Consider the following 22,049-nt stretch of genomic DNA (forward strand, 5'->3'; position numbering starts at 1 on the left):
GGTATCATAGCCTAAAACTACTTGGTACTATACGTAAAGTATCAAAGTAAAAGTATTCAAGTGTCACATCATGAATTATATATTTTATTTTAGCATTTATTTAGAATTTTTTCCATTTATAATCAAGTACATTTGTATTAACTTAAACACCTTTTTATGTTTTATATGTAACATCATTTGAAATGTAAAGAAAGCTGTCAAATAAATGTTATTGAGCTATTGAAAGTACAATATTTTTCAACAGCATGGAACTGAAATACCAAAGTAAAGTGAAAATGCCTCAGATTTGCACCGAGTCGTCAGTTAAAGTACTAAGTTACATTCCAGCACTGCTCATTGTGTGACCCAGGATGGTCTGCTTTCCTGTAAAGCCTGTTCGCCCATAGATAACAACAGTTTCACAGTAAGAAGATCCAAAAACTGCCCTGATTTGGTCACATTTTTCCAAGTAGTCTGGTGCTTATGAGGCTGATTTGGAGGAGTCTAGTATAACACAATTGTTTCATTAAGCTCTTAAACTTTGTACAATGCAGGTTGAGCATCAGCCATGAGCCAGTCCCAGCATGCACTGTGTGGGCGGTAGGATGAACACTAGACAGCTCATGAGAAGGTTGCATTGACGTAAAGAATTAAAGCAACATGTAAAAGAAATAGAGAGGTGTTGAAAAGGTTATGGACATTAAAAACAAAAAAAGGTGTTTAAATTGTGTTAATCTAACACACACACACACAAACACACACACACGCACTAATACACACGCACACACACACACACACACACACACACACACACTTTCCTGTTACTATCACTTTCAAAATCATATCTAACTTCCAGTGAATCGATACAGATATAATGAGGGTTGCTGTTTCACCACAACAAAGATATTTGGACGGCAAATGACAGTGTCCATGCAACATGTAGTGTGAATTACTACCTCTTACAAATACTGACATTGATATAGAAATGCTTCTTCTGGTTGTCAAAAGAAAACTCTACATGTGCAGACAGGCACATATACAGCAGAAACAACTAATCAATTAGTCTTTTTTATAGGACATTAGATAGTCAACACATTTTTTTAAGCATAAATGCCAAGAAGATTCACTGTTGTATAGATTCTCAATTCTATAATTCTTCTAAAATGAATATCTTTGTGGTTTATGACGAAACAAGCAATGAATATGTCAACTTGGGCTTTGGGAGAGTTATCTGCCTTTTAAAATTGTTCAATTAAATAACTCTGAACAGGAACCTATTGGGGTCTGAATTAGCCTTAAACACCCATAATATATAGTGGGTCTCCTAAGATTGTGTTTAATATTTCATTACTCTTTCTTGAATGTTAATAATAACAATGCTAAAATCCACTTGAAGCAAATGTAAGGAGGCAATAATGTGGGTTACGTTATGGATAGAAGACTGGCTGAAGCCTTCTGTATGAGTTGAAGGCGTGAACAGGTTTTACCACTCAAGTTGGCAAACACAGAGCGGCATTAATCAATTGTGGGAAAGATAAAGGCATGAAAGCCATGCAAGTCACAGAACGAAAAAAGAACAACCTCACCTACAGTATGATTTTGAACTGGACTGGACTGATTTAATAATACAGTTTTCAAATTCTAAGTTTAGAGACAAAAACTTGGTTTAATGTATTTGATGTATTTGCATTGAATATTGTGTATGCATTGTTGTTTTTCCTTGGAATTTGTTTGAACTCGACACCATTGAAATTGGTCTCTCGAGGATAAATAAAAGTTAAATGAAAAATGAAAAAAAAATGTAAGGTGTCTGGTTACCAATTACTCATAAGTATAAAATGTGAGCGGTTAGAATAACTATTTTTTTCTTCTTTCGAATAGAAAGTTATTGGACTTCTGAAACTAGATTATTTGCCAGTCTTCAAATCAGAATCCCAAATGTACATTAAACTGTGTTACGAAAAATGTTGGTGGAAAAATATAAAGTTAAGTTTTACTCGTGCTTTGTCCGTGAGGATGCACACATGTACAAAATAAAAAGTGGACCCAGGATGGAGCCTTGAGGGACTCCATGGAATAAAAATGATTCAGAATAACTTTTAAAAAGAGTGAACTATCTGTTTGATAAATTAATATTGAAAGGAGACTAATCAAGCTAGATTCATCATACAGTATTTGTGCAGGTTAGGGTTTGCTTGGAACACTTCCGGCAGTTAGGGACAGTTAGCTCAACATGTCTAACTTATGAGTCATCATTAACATGGAAAACACAAGACTAGGCAAGCCTGGTTTTGCCAGATCTCAAGTGAAGCCTGTTTGTGAAATTCACAGAGTTGAGTAAACCAGGATTTTTATATTTTCTGCCAGTTGGGATCCAGCAACCAAGTAGATCTAATTGAAAACTGTTGCACACGCTCATTTCAACTGTGTGTGCTTGTTGGTAACTTCTATGGCCACATCATGCATGCAAATTTAGAAGCATACCTACAGGGGAACATAGGAGATTGGCAGTTTGGACATTTAATCTCATTTTAAAAACAAAACCTCTTCCAGGTGGTGAATGGTTTTTACAGCCTCACACTGATTTGCAAGCTTTGAATTGCCTTGTGTCCGAATTTTGCTTTAGAAATAAACTTGCCTTGCCTCTTAAACAACATACTTGTATATTTTCTCTCCACTCTTACTGCTATTTTGCATAGTATTGTTTACTATTCTCACTGCATATTTCATACTCCATTTGTCTGCAACAACCCAACTTCCCCACTGGTATCCATAAAGAGTCATCTTATCTCTCTATGACCATAGCAAGACCTGTTTCTATTTGCATTCATTCACGTGTCCACTCCTTCCCTCCGTCACTGTTTTCACACTACAGCTTTTTAACGCATGAGTAAATCTACAAAATCTGGGTCTGAGGCTGCAGGTGTCATCTTACAGAAGGGAAACACATCGAAACTAGCCTTCCCCCCATTCTGCAAACCCCCCATACCCCCCCCCCCCACCACCTTACTCCCTCCGCTATCCTGTGAATGGGGACTGAAAAGCAGGAGTAACTGGTTTGGCCTTGCTTTTAACTGCGTGTCTTCCCTATTTATTTTTTCCTCCTCCTTCACTTCATCCTCCCCTCCTCCCTTCCTTCTTTGTTCTCTCTCTGTCTCTGTCTCTCTCTCTCTCTCTGGGGAAGCTCAGTGGACAGGTATGAGCATGTATAATCACGGTAAAAAAAAATAAAAAATAATCACGAGTGAAGTAATGTCGCGTCCATGTTGACTTTTCCGTTTCATTGTGTGTTCTCTCATCTCTATCATAGTTACTGGGTGGATCGAAACTGGCAATGTGACAAAATATGCGATGTACAAATAAATAAGCTGGAGCCAGCTGAGGCTAATGTCAGCACTGGTTAAGATTGTAGCTTGATGGTCAATGGTTATTCCTTGAAAACTGGACGGAGTAAATAGATAAGATATAAAAAAAACATGGGCAGAAAAATAAGGGTAATGGACTATTTTAGATTCACCTTTCAGATCGCTCAGGGATGTGCAATAAAGTATCATGGCAAAAATATAGTAAAATGTAGGTCCAGTTGCATGGGTATCCTTCATCAAGTTAAAACAACCAAGAACAGTTTTCTTACCTGTGTGCGTCCTTTGGTGTGCCTTCAGATGGGAGCTCTTTGTGTAAACTTTGGTGCATCCTGAAATCAGAGAGAGAGAGAGAGAGCGAGAGAGAGAGGGAGAGAGAGAAAGATAAATCATGAGCGGAAGTGTTCTGACTTGAGGCAAAGCTTTTCCTAGGCCATAAAGTGGTTTCCAAGGAGAAAATGTGCCGTTTTATTGAGTTGTTTTTCACCTGTTACCCAGTTACATACCCGTGGATACAAACAGGGATAACTCATTCATATATTTTTCGCCAAGAAGATCAATGGAGAGGAAGGTCAACTTGACCATTGGTAACCGAAACTTAATCCCTATTCACAGACACGGTTGACGATGTAGTCTTGAAGGCTAACATATGAGACTCAATAATTGACTGTGTTAAATGTACATCAAGTATGGTAGCAATCTGGTTTCCGTGTTTTGATGTGTGATGTTCTTTCAGGCGTCAATGAGAGCGGTAGACTATGACGGACAGATTTGCATAATATGTGCTTTTGCTTTGGGAGATTTGAGCATTTTTACACATCAGCGACATGGGTGGAAATCAATTTGAAGAAACCTGCTGAAGTTGTAAATCAGATCATGACTCAAGATTCTGATCATGTGTGTTTCTCCTGTTAAAAAATGGAAGTAGACCGTGCTAGCGCTGAAATATTTACTCATTGTGTGTATAGGCCGATATTGGATTGCATACAGTTGTGCATGTGGCCTGAGGCGTTCTACATTTGATCAGAGGAATGTAATGTGCTCAATGCAAGGCGGGGCAGGCGGCACAGTGCAGTGGCAAAAGACTGACATCACCAACATGTGCTATGTCGCAGGAGAGCGTCAGAGAAGTAAACAAAGCTAAAATAATAATGACAACGGCAGCGACCGCAACATTATGTATTTCATGTTTACACAAAACACTGAGTTACCCAGTTGGAGGTAAGAGTCCAACGATTCAGAAGGGTTTCACTAAACCTATTTTTACTCTACTGTAGTCTTGACGTGCAACGTGTGCAATTTAACTATTGAGTTTTAAGACAGTCACTTAAGTAAATGACACAAATAGAACTTCTTGAAACCTAATAAGTTACATTCCCTCCCAAGTTTAGCTTTGATATAATTTTTTTCAGTTAAATGCAAATACAGCAGACATACCTTGGAAGTCACAGAAGTGGATCCTCCTCTTCTCCAGCTCCGGGTTGTTCCTCCTGTTGTACTTGGGGCCTGTGAGGACTCCCTGGCCGTGTGTCATCAGCATGGCGTGAGGGGACAAGCCCGTCAGCTTCATGCCTCCCAGACGCTGCTGGTACGTAGACGCTAAGCTGAGCAGCTCTGCCTGGCCGTCCGGGCTGCCGGGCTGAGAGTTTGGGGGCGAGGGGGGCAGACTGTGGGACCCTGTTTGCTGGGATAAGTTGCTGGGAGAGACTTGGTAGTAACCGTGGTGCTGCTGCTGCTGCTGCTGCTGCTGCTGCTGCTGCTGCTGCTGAAGCTGGTGCTCTGACATCATGTAGTTACCATTGCTCGTCTGCAACGCGACACTGCCCAGGTTAAACATGGTCCTGCCGCTGTTGTTGGAGGAGGCGTGCCCCCCCGATGATGGACTGGCGTGGGAGAAAGTCATGGTGAGGTCTCCACAGCTGGTGACGGGCATGTGGTAGACTTGTGACTGTGGGGCTGGGGGGCCAATGTGAAGCTCTGTGTCCAAATGTTGCTGTTGCTGCTGCTGTTGCTGTTGCTGTTGCTGTTGCTGGGAGCCCGCGGGCAAAGTGGCCACCCCTCCAGCGCTCATGCCCGGCTTGATGAACACATTGTTGACTACAGGCGGCATGCTGAAGACAGAGGTGAAGTCTGGTAAGGCCTGGGTGTTGGCTGTGGTGGTGTGAATGGAGCAGGGGACCTCCAGGCCGGGCTCTATTTTGATCTGCTGCTGAGTGAGGGTCTTTGTGTTGGGTCTGTAGAGGCCTGTGCGCAGGTGGGTGGTGCTGGGCAGGATGACGTTGATGTTAAGGCTGTACGGGGCAGTGGGCTTTTCATCGGAGAAGAATTCGTCCACCACAGAGGCGCTCTCTCGTCTGTATTTCTTGTCGACGGTTTCGGTGGTTGGGACGCTCAGGAGAGGACTGCCCACCAGCGGGAAGTATTTGTCCAACTCTATTACAGTCTGAAAGGAAACAAATGAAAGAGAAGGTTAAAAGATTAATTCAGCGTTCATAAAGAGGTTACAATTGACTACAACCCTTCATTTTCAATGCCTGCCCTTTATACAGGGAAAGAAAGATAAGGACCTCATCCTGAGTCAAATTTGAGCCCACTACCATATAAACAGACAACTAGTTCATGAAAACAAAGGTGTGTCCAGGATTGTGGCTGTTCAAATGCACACATCCTACCTGTCTAGAAGATGTAGTGCATCTTGGTCTATTCTACTGTCATCGTGAGTTTTCCTTTTTGATGATGGATTTTTTCTTTATGATTTTTTCAAACGTTGCTTTGTGCAAAAAGGTTAATTAAGAGAACAAAGCTTTTACTTTTTCTTTTAGGGGTAAACAACAAAACATGACTACACAGCTATGCCGGACAGTTTGCTTCAACAACATTTTTTTTTATCTACCACTAGTACCAGTGCTTGGGGTTGTATCTCCACAGAAGCACTTCTCTTGTTAAAATCCAAAGACACACAACAACCCTTTAGACAAAGAATTAACATATTCACGTCAACCAAATTACCTTTTTATAGGATTTAAGAAGCTGTCGGAAAACACAGCCATGGAAACATCAGTGGCTACTGTTTGGCGCAGTATTTGTTTAACATCAACACAGGCTAGAGTATTTGTTTAAGCACTGTACTTTTTTTTTAGATTAATAGACTGCAGATGGTGATAAGGTGGCTGTGACATGGCAAACGGTTATTAAAACGAGTAAAGCCAAATATCTGTACATGTATTGGAGGAGAGAGAGAAAGACAGCAGAGTCATTAAAAGAGAATGAATTAATCTTTTTAAGAATGGATAAAAGAGAGGTTTTTAGAGAAACTGGTACCAAGACTTCCTCCTCCATCCTTTTATCATACTCCCCTCTGTCATAGCTCACATTCCTGTTTCCCAGTGGAGCAAACTGCCCTGACAAACAGCCAACCGCTGCTTATTTGTAGATGTTAAGTATGTATCAGCGATCGGGAACTGTTTTTGAGTTTGGTTAGAATGCAAATTGGCAGAATGTAAAGTCGTGAAGGAAAAATAGTAAAGAGCTATTGGTGCCATTGCTCTTGCTTTGATGACATGTATCAGTTGATCATTGGGTGATGATGCAATTGTGGTAATATTTCTCAAGATGTTTGTACAGAATCAGATATATGCAGTTTTGCAGTATACTGTATACTGTAAGTATACACGTTTAAGGCTTTCCCTTATGCTATTGTGAGCTTCCAGCGTGCAACAGTGGTTTCCTAGGAAACATCTACTAAGATACAGGAAGTGATGTGTCATTTCAATTTGATGTTGGATACAAACATGAAGATGCAACCAGGAAGTAAAGTAAATAAGTGGGAAAAGAGATCATAAAATCATAAGCCAATCAAAATGGAGACACAGGTCTCAGCTATACTGTATGGGATGTGTTTGTTCTGAGACTATTGGCTCATTCAATCAAACTGTCACTATGAATTTCCCAATCCAAAATTGTAAAAAGTTGTGATATGATCACCTAGATTGTTGATAGAGACAGGTGCACCACTCTGAGTTTATGTCTTGATGAAACCATCTTTAGCTCTGAGGTGATACCGCAGACACATTGCATGCAAAGAACACATTAACCAAGAAATAGCCAAGAGCTTATTTTTGTGGTTCAACCAACCCCAGACATTTAAAGTTAATAGACTTAGAAGTAACACAGTAAGAATTCCCGAATAAGACTTTCTCATCTTATTATATGTGATGACAACTCCGTACAATGCTATACACCTTTTCTCTACCTACATAAACACACAGTTATCTGCCCGACTGGTTTATTCCACACAAAGCATTACTATTTATATTTTCATTCATGGTCTTCTCATTGGTTGCAAGTAGCTTAGACCTTGGTGGAACACTTTTTTTTCCCACGCCAAAGAACTGAACAGTACAATACAAGAATTAAAATCTGTTGACATTTACTGGTGTTTGCTTATGTAGCGAGGAAAATGCAACTGTCACTCAAATTTGATCTCGTGTGACGGGTGATAAAAGGTACAGAGTTAGTACCTTTGTTTAAATAATGAGAAAAAGTTTGTCTTTAAGCAACAAGACTGAACAGGTGGATGAGAGTATAAGAAAATAAATTGCACGCATTTTCCTTTGTTAAGAGTGGATGGCATTATCTGATCTTAAACCTGATTAACTGGTGTGTGTGTGTGTCTGTGTGTGTTTGTACGTGTGTGTATATGTGTGTGTGTCTGTGTGTGTGTGTGTGTGCCATTCAGAGTCGCTGAAGCAGACAGTCGCTCCTTTAGAGGTGCACAAGCCCGTTTCATGAAGAATCTGAGCTGCAGACCACACACACACACACACACACACACACACACACACACACACACACACACACACACACACACACACTTGCATAAATGCATGCAACACAAAAATGCAAAAAAAGCAAATGCATGTGACACAAAAATGCAAAAAAAGTATGCATGCATGCAAATACAAATATACACAAATGAAAGCACGTACGCTCAGATACACACACCAACTTACCAGCTACACACTCAACTACACACAAGCACACAAAAACAGAGTCTTCCCTCCGTGGGTGTGGCTGATGGAAGTGATTAAGCGATTTGACGCATGAAGAAGAAGATGAAGAAAATAAAAGCCCTCAGCCAAATCAATCAAGGGTGGAAGGCATGGCAACCACGCAGCGAAAGCTAAACAATGTGAAGGTAAAAATAGAGCTGCCAGAAATATCTGATCGTCAAGGCGACAACAGCGCTGAACAAAGGATGACGGCTGGAATGAGAGACAGTGAAAGATATTGTCATTTTCAGTTGTATAATATTTATGAAGATTTATTTTCAATCAGATTGTTGTTAAATCTTATTAAGACACACAACCTTGATATCACATATTCAATTTCCTTTGCACTATTTGAGACCATGGTTTCCAGAGGCTTAAGTGCATTTTGAGCACCTGCATGATGTAGTTAGTTGTCTTGATGTATTAGTGGGAAATGAACTGCATGAACTGCAACCAACAGAGCAGTCCTGGAGTGAATGGACTGATTTGGGGGGAAAATGACCTAACGAGGTGCTGATGTGTTCGAGGTCAGAACAGGAGGCACAAAGCAGCAGAGAAGGCCCTGTTTCAACACTGGTATTCATCGGCAATGCTTCAAGTGCCAGCACCGTTAACACTAACACACACACACACACACACACACACACACACACACACACACACACACCCACACACACACACACACACACACACACACACACACACACACACACACACACACACACACACACACACACACACACACACACACACACACACACACACACACACACCCCATCTCTCTATTATTAATCTGCTGATATTATTTCACACACAACACAAGCCTTGGAGGGTTATTGCTACATGGGCATTTCAGCCTCAAGGATCCGCTCTTTGTATTTGCAGGTGTTTTATTTCTTTTTCACGCGTGGGTGTGTCAGTTTTGTATCAAAGGTTTATTTATAAGTGCATATTTATGTGCATGATTTGACATGTTTGACATTTTTGATTTAACCTTAGTTTGTGATTGTAGGAACTTCCCTTCAAGCCCTTAAGACTTATAATTTACTGTTAATGTATATTATTTTAAATCGAAATGAGGAAAACACCTTTGCCTAAACTACATTCTTCACCTCTATTTTTTTGTGTTTTGCATTTTTGCATAATGTGTGTGTATCTGTTTGTGTGTTTATGCTTAGAGTAAGTGTGTGTGTGCATGCAAGTGTGTTGCTCGAGGGACCTGTTAGACGTCCGTCATTGGTCGCTGGTGAACTCACACTGCCTTGTCATCAGTGCAATCTGAGCACTCGGTGAAATTAAAGTCTTGGGTATTTACAGTGGACAACAAAAACAGCCTTCTCTGTTTGCTTCCCACTGAGGCTCCTGTGTTGCCTTTCAGGACGGGACACAAACAGGCCCTGTGCTGCCGGGGCGCTGGCAGCTGTAACCCTTGGGTGCCCTAACTGCCCTTGGCTATGTGTCCCCTATACTAACCTCTGTTCTCCGATGCGTAATTTTTTTTTTCTAATGACATCTCTTTATTTTGCCAGTGCTGGACATGCAAAGAAAGTTCATGTAAGACATCAACAGAGTGTGCAGCTGCAGTTTGTAGTTGAAATGAATTGAATGCCTTATGTTATGTCTCTACATGCTATGCTAAAGATAAGCCTGACTTCAATTCACAATTCAAAGATGTGTATGACAGAGCCTTCTCAACTAAGAGAAATACACAAAAACTGATAGTGTTTAAGTGGCTATGGTGAACATTGATTTTTTTGTTGATTAAAGTGGCACCTTTGGATGTTAGGATGTTCCTGTCTGCCTGTCGTCAATCGTTTTGACTAAGTTCCCTGGAGATCGCATCCGAGCAAAGGCATTAATAATAACCATAAAGAAATAGTGGTGCTTTAACTGATGGTCTCGTTTGCTGTTACAGGTCATATATAATCATCAGAGGTCAAATTAGACTGTTTCATAAACATTTAAAAATTCCCCGTAGGAGGTTTAACTATCTTTGACAAAAAAAAAAACTAAAAAATATTTGAACTACAAATCTACAAATCATAATGTCTCTGTAGCCCAGACACAGTCAGTTAATAATTGGAGAACATGTACAACTGCTGCTCCGTTACAAATCCTTCTGCCTGATAACAAGCAGCCTCTTATCACTTCTGTTCTGCTTTATGGGACAGAGTGGGAGTTTCTGTGCTTTCAACTGATATGACATCCATCCTTAAAGGAGCTTTAATTTTTATCCCCATTTATTCAAAAGAGACTAGTCAGTATAACAGTGGTATAGGTTTTTAAATTGTGTGTTTTCCCCCTTTGTAACACTTGCACCCAGTTATTTCCACCAGTACATTGACAGTATGAACTCAGTTCAGAGCTTGCGTGAGACGGTAATCCACCACACGTCTCCTTTTTGATGACCGAGTTATATTTTTTTGTCGAGTGCAGCTGATATGATTTTGCAGACGTCTGCACTTTGTTGCCAGACAACAGCATTTGTTTGAAAAAGATGAAAGCAGACGGGATGTTCGCAGTGATGCCATAACAAACTCGAAATTATTCACAACTCTCATGTCCCGAATTTACCCCAAATCGCCCACGTTGTCAAAGAACAAAGCCTTTTTTCACACGGTTCTAACCAATCCGGGCTCTTCTCACGTTGAATGGACAAATTGGCTGCTGGTTCTCAACATATCGAAACTACATCTGTTATTCATTTCACAAATCCGATGCACTGGAAGACTCAGTGAAGAATATCTCCTCTGGGGTGCTCGTGGTGTAGTGGTAGAGCGTCCCTCCCATAGAGGTTCAGTCTTTGTTGCAGCAGACCTGGGTTCGAATCTGGCCCGGGTCGTTCTCTGCATGTCATCTCCCTCTCTACCCCTCTCCATACTATCAAATAAAGCTTGAAAATGCCAAAAAAATATCTTAATTTTTTTAAATTATTATAATATCTCCTCTGTCTTTAGTGACCTTTTCAATCCATTCCGCTCCCTCTGAGCCGGAAGTGTCCAAGCTACAAGGTCTGCCATCTCACTCCGTCCCCTTTTAATTGCAAAACAAATGGCTGTGCCCGCCCACCACGTCTCCTTTATGACTCGTAGGAATGCAGAGAATCGGTGGCCAGTCGCCTTTGGATCTCCATAAAACTGAACTGATAGTGTCAGAGCCCCCGTCGGTCCGCCCGCTGTAACCCAACAGAGCAGAAATCATGGTGGGGTCATCGGAGCAAAAAACAAAACCTTTGAGACTGCGGTGCCGTTTTTTTATGACCAGCGATGAAGGGAAAGATATGGAGGCCTTGTTTTTGCTTCCTATTACAGTGGTACAAAGTGCAAGACAAGCGTTAACTCAAGAATCTGTCGCCAGCAGTTTACAAATAATACCAATAAGGGCAATAACGTGAAAAATAATAACTGGGTTTCTTGTGAATACAAATCATAATTGTTTGTCACATTGATTTCAAGTACGTCGTAGAAATGATTTGGGAACAGAATTCTTTTGCAACTGAGCTTCAATATTGAGGTCAACAATTTGTCCTAACAATAACGTGTGTAACGTGTTATCCTCGTCCTGTCTCCTATTTCTTCTCACCTTTTGTTCAATATTGTCCAACAAAACAGAGAAGGTTCCTCCTCAAATTTAGCTTGGTGGGGGTTGGGTGTCCGGAGTCATTCCTCATTGATTCGGTTTTGTAGCCTGCAACTGTTTCTGTTTTGTTTCACTATCATTTTACAATTTTAAAGGAATTCAAAATGCCTGAAGATCCTGAATTAAAAAAAAAAACTAGGTCAGGACAACTTCTTTGGGAAATGACGTGGACAGACATTCGCATCCTGTACCTACAAGTTTAAAGATACTGACACTAAACCCAAAGGATGATTTCACCCTTTGTTTATATATTCAGCAGAACAATTAACACTGTTTTTCCAGACCTTTGTTCTTTAGTGATAGTCACTGAAGAGATTTTAGCGGCTTCGGCAAATGAGTGTGCAGACCACAGGCCTTAGGAAACAGTAAAATCTGACTGTCTGCGGGTGGTTTGTGTTGTCTGGTAAAGAGACACCGCCGGGCATGATGGGTAACGCATGACATGACTGAGCAAACCAAACATTGCCAACAGAGAACGGCATGAGTCAAATGATGAACTGATGCATGGTCTGCTGCTGAACTGACAATCAGGATGAGACTGATTAATGGGTTTTCATCAAATCATCATCAGGCCAATATATTAAAAACTTGCTCAGACAGTGACATTGTTTTTCCCCCCAATAATGATTCAGGTTCACCACAGCTGACAAAGAGTGGAAAGAAAACGCTACAATCAGGTTCATGTCTGGAAGGATGTGAGGAAATCTGCACAACAGAATAGAAGGACAATTTTGTGATTTTGTTGATGTATTAAAACCAATTCCTTGAACTTTAAAGTGAGTTGTTCTGTCGCCTTAAAAAATGGATGTTTTCAGATTTATTTGTCTATGCTGCTCTATTTCAAATTGTTTTGCACCCAGTCAATGATATCTGAGAAGATTCAAGAGCCAGGAGCACTCTGATGAACAGACAAGTAATTCAGGTCAGTGTCAAGTTAACAACACTCATAACACACTGTTTATAGTCAGAAATCAATTCATTCAATAGTATGTACTTTGTTGTGTTCCAAATCAATGATACCAGCAGAAAACAAGAGACAAACAAAGTCCCTCATTTTCCAATATCAAATCCAATCCAAGTATTTCTACATTTGCAAAATCGTCCTAATTTCTCCGGCCGTCTTCCAAGAATGTACAAAGCAAAATATTAATCATGTTTGGTCTCATCACAACTCACCAATCAGTGTGGGATTCTGCGAGCTGAGACTCGCTGTCAGCAGATGCTTTAGTCAGATGCAAATCAGGTGCATGTGTTGACCTGGAAGTCAAATCATTAGTCAAACTGAAAACCATTTCAGCCTACAGCATCATGAAAACTTCTGTCAGCAACCAGGGATGCCGATAAAAGCGCAAAGAAAGCCACTGTACACCAATTCACTCATGGCAAGTTACATTTGACGGGTTACACAAGGAAGACAGTCAGTCCGGTGTGATCAAATGTCAGATTAGAAGCACAAACTCAAAGCAAGGTCCCAGTGAAAGTCCCAGGATGTGAAAAAAAAAAAAAAGGATCATGAAAACCAAGTTTTAACCATATCTGAGTATTGATCTTTTTGATCTGTACGCCAGGAAGTTATTGTGTAACTTCCCCTGGCGTCTATGCCCAGTCTTACAGGAAACCCACTGGTGACTTAAAGACAAAGAATCTGGAAATAGGTTTCATATTAGTGACTTATTCTGCCATTACTTGCTGAGAAACATGAACAGGTTATTTCCAGGACAGAATAAGCACTATGTTTGGAAGAAAACTAAAGGATAAGTTTCCAAATGACAGACATAAAACTGAAAACAAAGAAAGTCTTGAAAATGAAAGTAATTGTTGCATACAAAGCTGGACTACTAAAGGTGCCGCTATCAAGTGGCAATTCATGAAGTATCTTATCAATTCATACAATACAGCCAAGTCATGTCTGGTAAGGCTAAAACACAGACTAAAACACAAAAAGTTGACCTCATTAAACTGTTAAAAAAAGCCGCAGTAGTTTTCAGAGAAAAAGAAACTTGCCTACTTGTCAGATAGGTCATAAACTATCTGTGTGCACTCTAACCCTATACACATGTTAGCGGAATGCCATAGGGGATCAAATATTTGCTATCAGGAGTTGGAGGGGACCATAACTTTTTTTATAATTATTATTATTATAATTATTATCATTTTATAACATCATTTTCGGCTAACATTCATCAAGTGGGCACTTACTCAACTGCACATGAATGGACATTTTATAGGATCAATGTTAGATTTTCAGCTTGGAACTGATTAAGAAACAATCATGGCACATTTCATAGGACTCACTCAAAGGACCATTGAGTTCATTTTACAGACAGGTTTTTATCTAATTGGAGGTAAAATACCTGCATGTAATGGGTGTTTGAAGGGGCCACTAAGCCTTTTTTTTACTGCTGCTGTGACTTTCTCATGAAGTCGACCTTTTATCATTCTCTCCATTGCCTGGAGGCCTGTAGAGATGCAGGCCCTGCTCAGACAGGTTGGGCAACATACTGCTGTCACGAAACCGTCTCAATTAAGAACACACACACACACACACACACACACACACACACCAACACACAAATAACTATCTCAGTGGGACAGAAAGAAAAAGTGAAAAAAGACAAGAAGCCAACATTTTTTTTTGTCATAAATCTTTGTTGTGTCTTGAATGATTTGTAAACCTATTGTATGTCTGCCTCATCTTCTCCTGTCTAGAGCTTTGTTTCAAACAGGAGGAGCCTTTAGTGTGAGTGTCTATGAGGGTAACACACTTCACACACTTTGATGGTGAACCGAGAGCACATAAGGTAAACCATCTCAGCCATGTGGATGGCATTTATTTGTCGGAGGGGGTGACTATTTCACTTAGCCATTAGACCTCTTTGTTCTTGACAACGTCGTGTTTTGCATAACATCAAGCAGCACGTTACACAGCCACAAGAAAGAAGAGAACAAAGCAGTTAAGCGAATGTCAGCCAATAATGGGACATTCCCATGTTGTCGCAGATAAAACATTTTATTTTGTTAAAACGTTTGCTTGTAAGTTGTCAACATGGTTTATTTTAAGCAACAATGAAGACTATCAGAGGTTTTCTCATGTAAACAAGGCATATAATGTTGTCTCATGCTGCTCAAGTCAATGAAAGCTACATTACATCCTGATTCATGGAATTCCACAAGTGCACAAACCACTTCATTAAGGGCCCGTGTCCACCTAACGCCTTTTCCCAGCGTTAAACGCTGGAAAAAGGCGTTAGGTGGACACGGGCCCTAAGGCTGTATAAAAATTCTTGTCTGTTTACGACAGTCACTGTGGCCTACATATACCTGCAGCTAGATACTGTAGGCAGATAAGGTGTCAACACAGAAGACACAGGATGAAAACTTTAAAGACTACATAACTAATTACTTAATGGACTTCAAGAAAATAACTTAATTTGCCTTTTAGGGCAATGTACAATCTGTTTGAGCTTATGACAGTGGTATAAAAAGGGGACTAGCTATCTAAAGTAAAGAAGATAACAAAGACAAATTCTAATCGCATAAAATCAGGTGTCCAAGTAACACTGCTGCATCAAGCCAATATTACTACATCTAAACTGTACCGACATGGAGAAATACAGATGTGTTTGACTACTAGTGGGAGATGTTGGGAGAGCTTCTGCCATCGCACCTGTTCAGTTGACAATGCCGATAACGTTTGTTCAAAACAGATCCAGCATTCGACCACGTTCCTTTGAATGTTTGAATAAAAAACAACACCATAAGCCCAGCCTATACTCAACGCACAATGCTTTGTGAGGAATATGTTACACACAAGCACAGAACATATGACAAAGACTGCATCATATCCGCACACGTTACAACACTATCAGAATGGAGCAGCCCAAATTAAGAGAAAGCACCAAGACCTACAGTATGTGAACAAGCAATCTTTTTAAACTACCAAATCTACTGGGGGCTCTGCATTACTGGTCATGTGAGACCCAAAGGCAGTTTAGGATTCAAGCGTGTCGTGGTCTGCCACCTGTTTACCAAACAAATGGCAGGAGGCCAAACTCAGCACCTTACCAAAGTGTCCGGTTTCTGTTTTGTGCTCTGTTGTGATCATGTAAGGCCAACGGACAATCACCAAGCCATTTAAGTTTAATGCAGCTGTCATGTCTATGCTGTTGTCCGTTGGAGGTGGTGGTGGTGTGGTCATTATTGGTCATTTTTTCTACCAATCATGTCTAACGATCCACCCGCTAAAACACGACACGTTACTTCCTGAAATGATCAACGACAGGTATTCGCCGACTATCTTCAATGGACAAATCTACAAAGGAATGCAATGGTTGACTTGTGTAAAAATACAATCTCCTGAAGTCATGTGATCCAGTCCCATGACTTAACTACTTCTGCAGCAGCATCTGAATTTTATCAAACAAGCAAAAAAATGCATGTATGCTTGTGTCCTCACTAACTCACCGTAGTGTATGCGTAATAATCACAATAAGTAAAAACGACAGGGTATTAACTTCATTATAAATTCATAATCACCAACATAACATGTATAACAAGCTTGTTTGTTGGCAAAGAAACTCCAATGTTTAACAAGTATGATAAGCTTTGTCGTAGGTTTTTGACAAATATGTTAACCGTGACGGATTGCATCACCTTTTCTGTACCCTGGAATAACTTTACAGTATGCAATGATATGGCATACTTAAAATTAATACAATCTTTGCACGTGCATTGTGTGTCTGCTAATATATTAACACCATCTTTAAAAACAACATAAATGCACAGCAACTTCAAGCCAAATGTAGCCTATACTAAAATCCATCTCCCTTATATTAGCCTACAGAACTATAAATTAGGTTTGACTGAATCATTTGCATTGGAGAGCTGCCACTTGTTGCTGCTAACACAGCTTACAGGTAAACTTTACCTGCGTTTTCTAACATGTCATATGTCATGTGTCTGTGTAGGACTTTAACCTATCAATCGATCTACCTGCCGGTACAGGTGAGCTACTTCTTTTCACAGGTAAAACAACCTGGTATATAGAAAAAAGTAAAACGCATAGCCTAGAGCTCAAGTGACTACATGTCATAGCAGCGTTATGCACTCAAAAACGACCGTTTAAAAATGAACTAAAACCTGCACATGCAGCCATTCTCTCTGCTTGAACATGAAAATCAAAGGAAAAGTAAAAATTATCCAATAAATAAATAAATAATGAATGACATTTTTATTTTATTTGTAAACACCCAGAGAGGCCGGGCCTCAGCGGGTCGGCGGAGACTCTCACCCCGGGTTTGACGTCCTCAAACACGGACGCTTCCTCGGCGCCTTCCGCTCCCGACATCCTCACCGGCTTCAGCTGCGTGAAAACCGCCCTTTCGTCTGTCGTATGCGGCGGATTCATGGCCAGTCCTACAGTCGTTGCCATCACACTTTTTACTTACACAAATATATCTAGTTTTAAATTGCGGTTATGAGCACATAGAGTAACTGCTGTTGACTGCGCCTTAAAGGAGCTGGAAACAACGGAATAATTCCTCAGCCCTCCCTCTCTGTCTCCTCTTCCTCACAGGTAGGTTTTACCTGAGCTCAAGTATGGACATGCTACCTGAGGTGACGGCGCAGCCAATCAGAGGAGAGGATGGGTCCAATGGTCCAATCAGATGCGTGGAGGCAGGCGGGATTCACCTGAGATAGCCTACTTCAGGAAGGGAGGAAAAACAACTGGAAAGGTGAGGTATGGTCCCCTCAAACAAACAAACAAAACACACACACACACACACACACACACACACACACACACACACACACACACACACACACACACACACACACACACACACACACACACACACACACGCTGTGTATATGAAACTAGGCCTATATTATAAGCAATTTATTATATCGGGCCAACTGTATGATATTATAAAAGGAATTTGCTGTCAGTGTACACACAATACAATACATGTATAATTAACATAAACCTGGGAAATGCACCCTAAGTAAATGGCATCTTTTAAATAGAAGAATAGAATAGAATAGAAATAGAGGATGAGCATACAATTGCACAGTGAACGAGATCATATTTGTAAGTGAAATACAGATTGAGTATTTCCGTTGTTCTGACGAAAACCTGCAAGCCATAACTGCTGGTTTGGGTAAAAAAAAATCTTCCTGGTCTTACTGCAGTTTTTATATATTTTCGCAATTCTGTATATCCCTGTCTCCCAGTTAGAAATAAATGAGTCATGCTGATAAAGCTCCCCTGTGCCTGTGCAAACATTTAAAACCTATTGTATTCAACAATAGTCTGGTGAAATAGTAGAATTACCAGGTTAAATTTAAGATGTAGCAGACAAAAAAAAAAAACGTGGCTGTATTGCCCCTCTTTTTTCCCCATATAATTTTAGTTGGACATCCTACTTGGACATTGTGTCCCATCTTTGCTCATTGCTCCATTACTTTGCATGATGGATTATTACAAACACACAGGAAATAACAAATAGTTGCCATGACTGTGCACTTCAAATGCATGTTACAGCGTGTTCATTCTGAAGCTGTAGTCATGATGGCCATCAACAGATACACACAAGAATGAGAAATGAATTAATAGAAACAATCAGATGTGTATTTATGTGTTGATAAATACATATTTGACAATTGAAAGTGACACATGTAATTGGGTGACTTGATTTGAGAGGTTTGACTCCACCTAAATAGCAACAGGATAAACTTGAAGAAAAAATAACTGCATCTGCCTTTCATTGTCTCCCAAACAATGTACTTACTCATTTATTTTAAAGACGCAGGAGTAAAATATACTCTTCTATTCTTGCTTTGGTTAAAGATGACACACCCTCGTCTGGGAAAGGAAAATCGAAATACTTGCTCACGTTTGGATTGAGCGAAGTCAAATGTATTAGCGTCAAATAGTGACCCACAACACAGCTGCTTTCGTCAGCGTTGACATATGAAATGCCAGTGATTCTGGCACTCAGTTTAGTTGTTTTAGCACTGTTTACTTTAACACAACTTCATGAGGAGAGCTTTAACTTTGTCTGGATGTGTGGACCAGTGTGGTAATAAGATGGGGCAGTGTATTTGCACGGATGCAGTAACTTACAATCACAGAAAAATGTGTTTTGTCAAAATGTTCCTATGCCTCACTGACAAAATAGTCTGTGTTGTTATTTATTTAGCTGCACCAACATGTTTGAAGATTTTTACTGTATGGGCACTAAGCCCATATTAACACCACTAATCAGGTTCAACTGATAGATTGACACCAAACAGTAATTAACCTATAAACAGGCACCCCTGAGTTCATGTTCAGACACATGCCTCTTCATAAGCATTGTTTGTGTTTTAATAACGTTTTGCTTATGATTTATTGATCCCCCAAGTTCAAATCTGTCAACATCTTTCCAACTTCACCGCAGTCTGGAACTGTTGAGTTTAAACAACATTGTATTTCGTTTTTATTTACAAGATTGTATCACTTCATTCTAGACATTGCATAATGAAAAAAAAACGTCTTCCCAAAATTGTTATCTATGGTCTACTACTCTCCATTTACTTTAATTTCTAATTTATTTTAACTATATCATCGACTAACATACTGTATTATATGTTCTTGTTATTTACTGTATTTTTCTGTTTCAGCATTGGGATAATACTACGCAGACTTTGTTTTTGCTACAAAGACCAGAAGTACATGGGCCAACTGGGTCATACTGTCCAAAGTATCCTTGCCAAAGTAACATTTGTCATTTGGCAGTTGGTTACAACAGCTGGTGATACACTCGTCAAACCTGATTGGGACATCACGTACCTGTATGAGTAAAAACATACCAGTGGGGCGTTATCATCTGATCGCGCCAGTTTACCGGTGTCAAAGGCCTGTGAGTGATTTGCAAAACCGTGAGAAAACTCAGTGCTAATGTGGATTGTGTTTATACTGAATATAATAACAGGGACCTTTTATGATGTGTCCCACTGGTTGGCCCACATAGTTGCAGATTAAGCCAAGTTGTGATGAAAGGGCTGGTGCAGTAGTTTGTGCGTGAGTAACAATTGCCCATAGGATAACCAGTTAACATATTATAGGCCTTACCGCAATAAGCAGCATAAAGGTTATACAAAGTCGGAGCCGGACTTATGCGATGCTTTATTTTCATTATTGTCATACAATCCCATGATAAGATGTGTGAGTGACTCCAACTTCAATGGAATACAGAATATTTACTTTCCTGCTTTGACATGTCAAAATATCGACCGTTTGAAATGGCCTATTGTCTCCGCAGTCAATCATCAATATTTCATACCTTAGTCTTTCTGGCATTTTACACAACAAAGGCTGATAACAAAAGTTGTTTATTTTGAACTTTTGTTGAAAAATTCCACTTTGTGTGTAAATGTTATATCGTTTCAATAAAGAGTTAGAAGAGACATTGATACATAAAACAGACCTGTACAATGCTGGTGTTACTGTTAAATGAAGGATACTTTTCTTAAAATTGTAGTTTCTTATTCGCCTCTTTGGTGCTACAGAGATCACTGAATCAAACCGTGGAAGAGGGGGGTTCTTGTGGTTTATTTATAGGAATAAACATACGAAAAGATAGGGAAAAATAAAAGACTATGAAACAAGATCACAACAACAGGCTGCAGCTTGGTACTAGAGCAAAACTTACATGACCGCCTAATTCTGTCAAATGTATTTGGTTTGCATCTGTAGTTTGTTAAGATCAGAGTGATGGAAAATCACACTAACATGTAATTAAAAACTTGAAGAAAGGGAGGGGAAGGAGTACACATTTTGTTTTTATATATTTTATCACCTTATCTGAGGGGAAGCCACATCTGAGGATGAAAGAGAGGGCACTGGATACACTGCATTCCTCTCTCTCTCTCTCTCTCTCTCTCTCTCCCTATTTCTTCCTCTCTTTCTCTCTGTCTCTCTCTCCCTCTCCCTCTCTCTGCAGTGATGGTGTGCTGTCATTAAGCGGAGGGCGGGTGAGGACACGGTTCCTGCACTCAGCTGGTTAACGCCCTCAAGACAGCAGTTATGTATAAACATACACATCACCCTTTTTCTATACAGTACATCTGCAGAGAGCTGATAGGGTTACTGATCAGCTCGAACAACTGATTTTATCTTCATAAGATTACAAACAGACAGACACAACAACCAGGGATTAAGGAGATGATCCCTTCAAGAAAAACATCCTAGTGATTTATAAGAGACTTTCACTTATGTTGCAACTATGGAATTTGTCATTTCAAATTTCCAATTCAAATTGTCATGCAAATAAGCTGTGTTTCAGCTGGGTTGCAGTGAATTGGAGCTTATGTTTAAGGTCTGGTATAGGTTGCAGACTGTTGTGGTCGATGCTTATCGATCAAAAGTTACACCTGATGACGAACAGGAGAAATATGCGCCGAGGCAATGAAGGAGGAAATGTTCTTGCCTAAACTTCATGTCAGCTCATGCCGGATTCACTTGCTGCCAGCGATGTGCTGAAAATATCTGGGTCATCTTCAGAAACTGCTGATTACTAAGACAAGTTCTTACGTGTGCCAGAATGGCCCCCGAAAGTAGTATTTTTCCAATATTCAATAATATTTGATCATTTTTGATGATATTCTTCAAAGGCATGTTAATATAGCAACTAGTCAGGTGGTGCTAATTTAGCTGCTCACTTTCTGATATGTTATTTAAAATAGGCATTATATTTCAATTTTATTTTATTTTATTTATTTATTTCAAATTCTTTACTGGGATGAGCCCTTTGGAGGAACCCATCCAGTTTTCCTCAACAACATAAAAGTACATTGACAACATATTTCTTAACACACAAAATGAAAAGCAAAAGCAAACAAGCCAACACAAACAAACAAAACAAACACACACACACACACACACACACACACACACACACACACCCACACCCACACACACACACACACACACACACACATGCACGCACACACACACACACACACACACACACAC

General features: G+C 40.0%; 1 protein-coding gene across 1 annotated transcript in view; it reads right to left on the minus strand.

The window, feature by feature from the left end:
• Nucleotides 1-17,627, minus strand: part of klf5l (Kruppel like factor 5 like) — a 26,517-nt gene extending 8,890 nt beyond the window's left edge. The window contains exons 1-3 of the mRNA XM_080040371.1: nt 17,322-17,627; nt 4,779-5,784; nt 3,614-3,673 (exon numbers count right to left, since the gene is read on the minus strand). Coding sequence (XP_079896497.1) covers nt 3,614-3,673; nt 4,779-5,784; nt 17,322-17,462 — 1,207 coding nt within the window. The 5' untranslated portion in view covers nt 17,463-17,627. The remainder of the gene's footprint in view (nt 1-3,613; nt 3,674-4,778; nt 5,785-17,321) is intronic.
• Nucleotides 17,628-22,049: the final 4,422 nt, after the last annotated feature.

The sequence above is a fragment of the Ammodytes marinus genome (assembly GCF_949987685.1).
Source record: "Ammodytes marinus genome assembly, chromosome: 14".
In the NCBI taxonomy this organism is placed as follows: domain Eukaryota; kingdom Metazoa; phylum Chordata; class Actinopteri; order Uranoscopiformes; family Ammodytidae; genus Ammodytes; species Ammodytes marinus.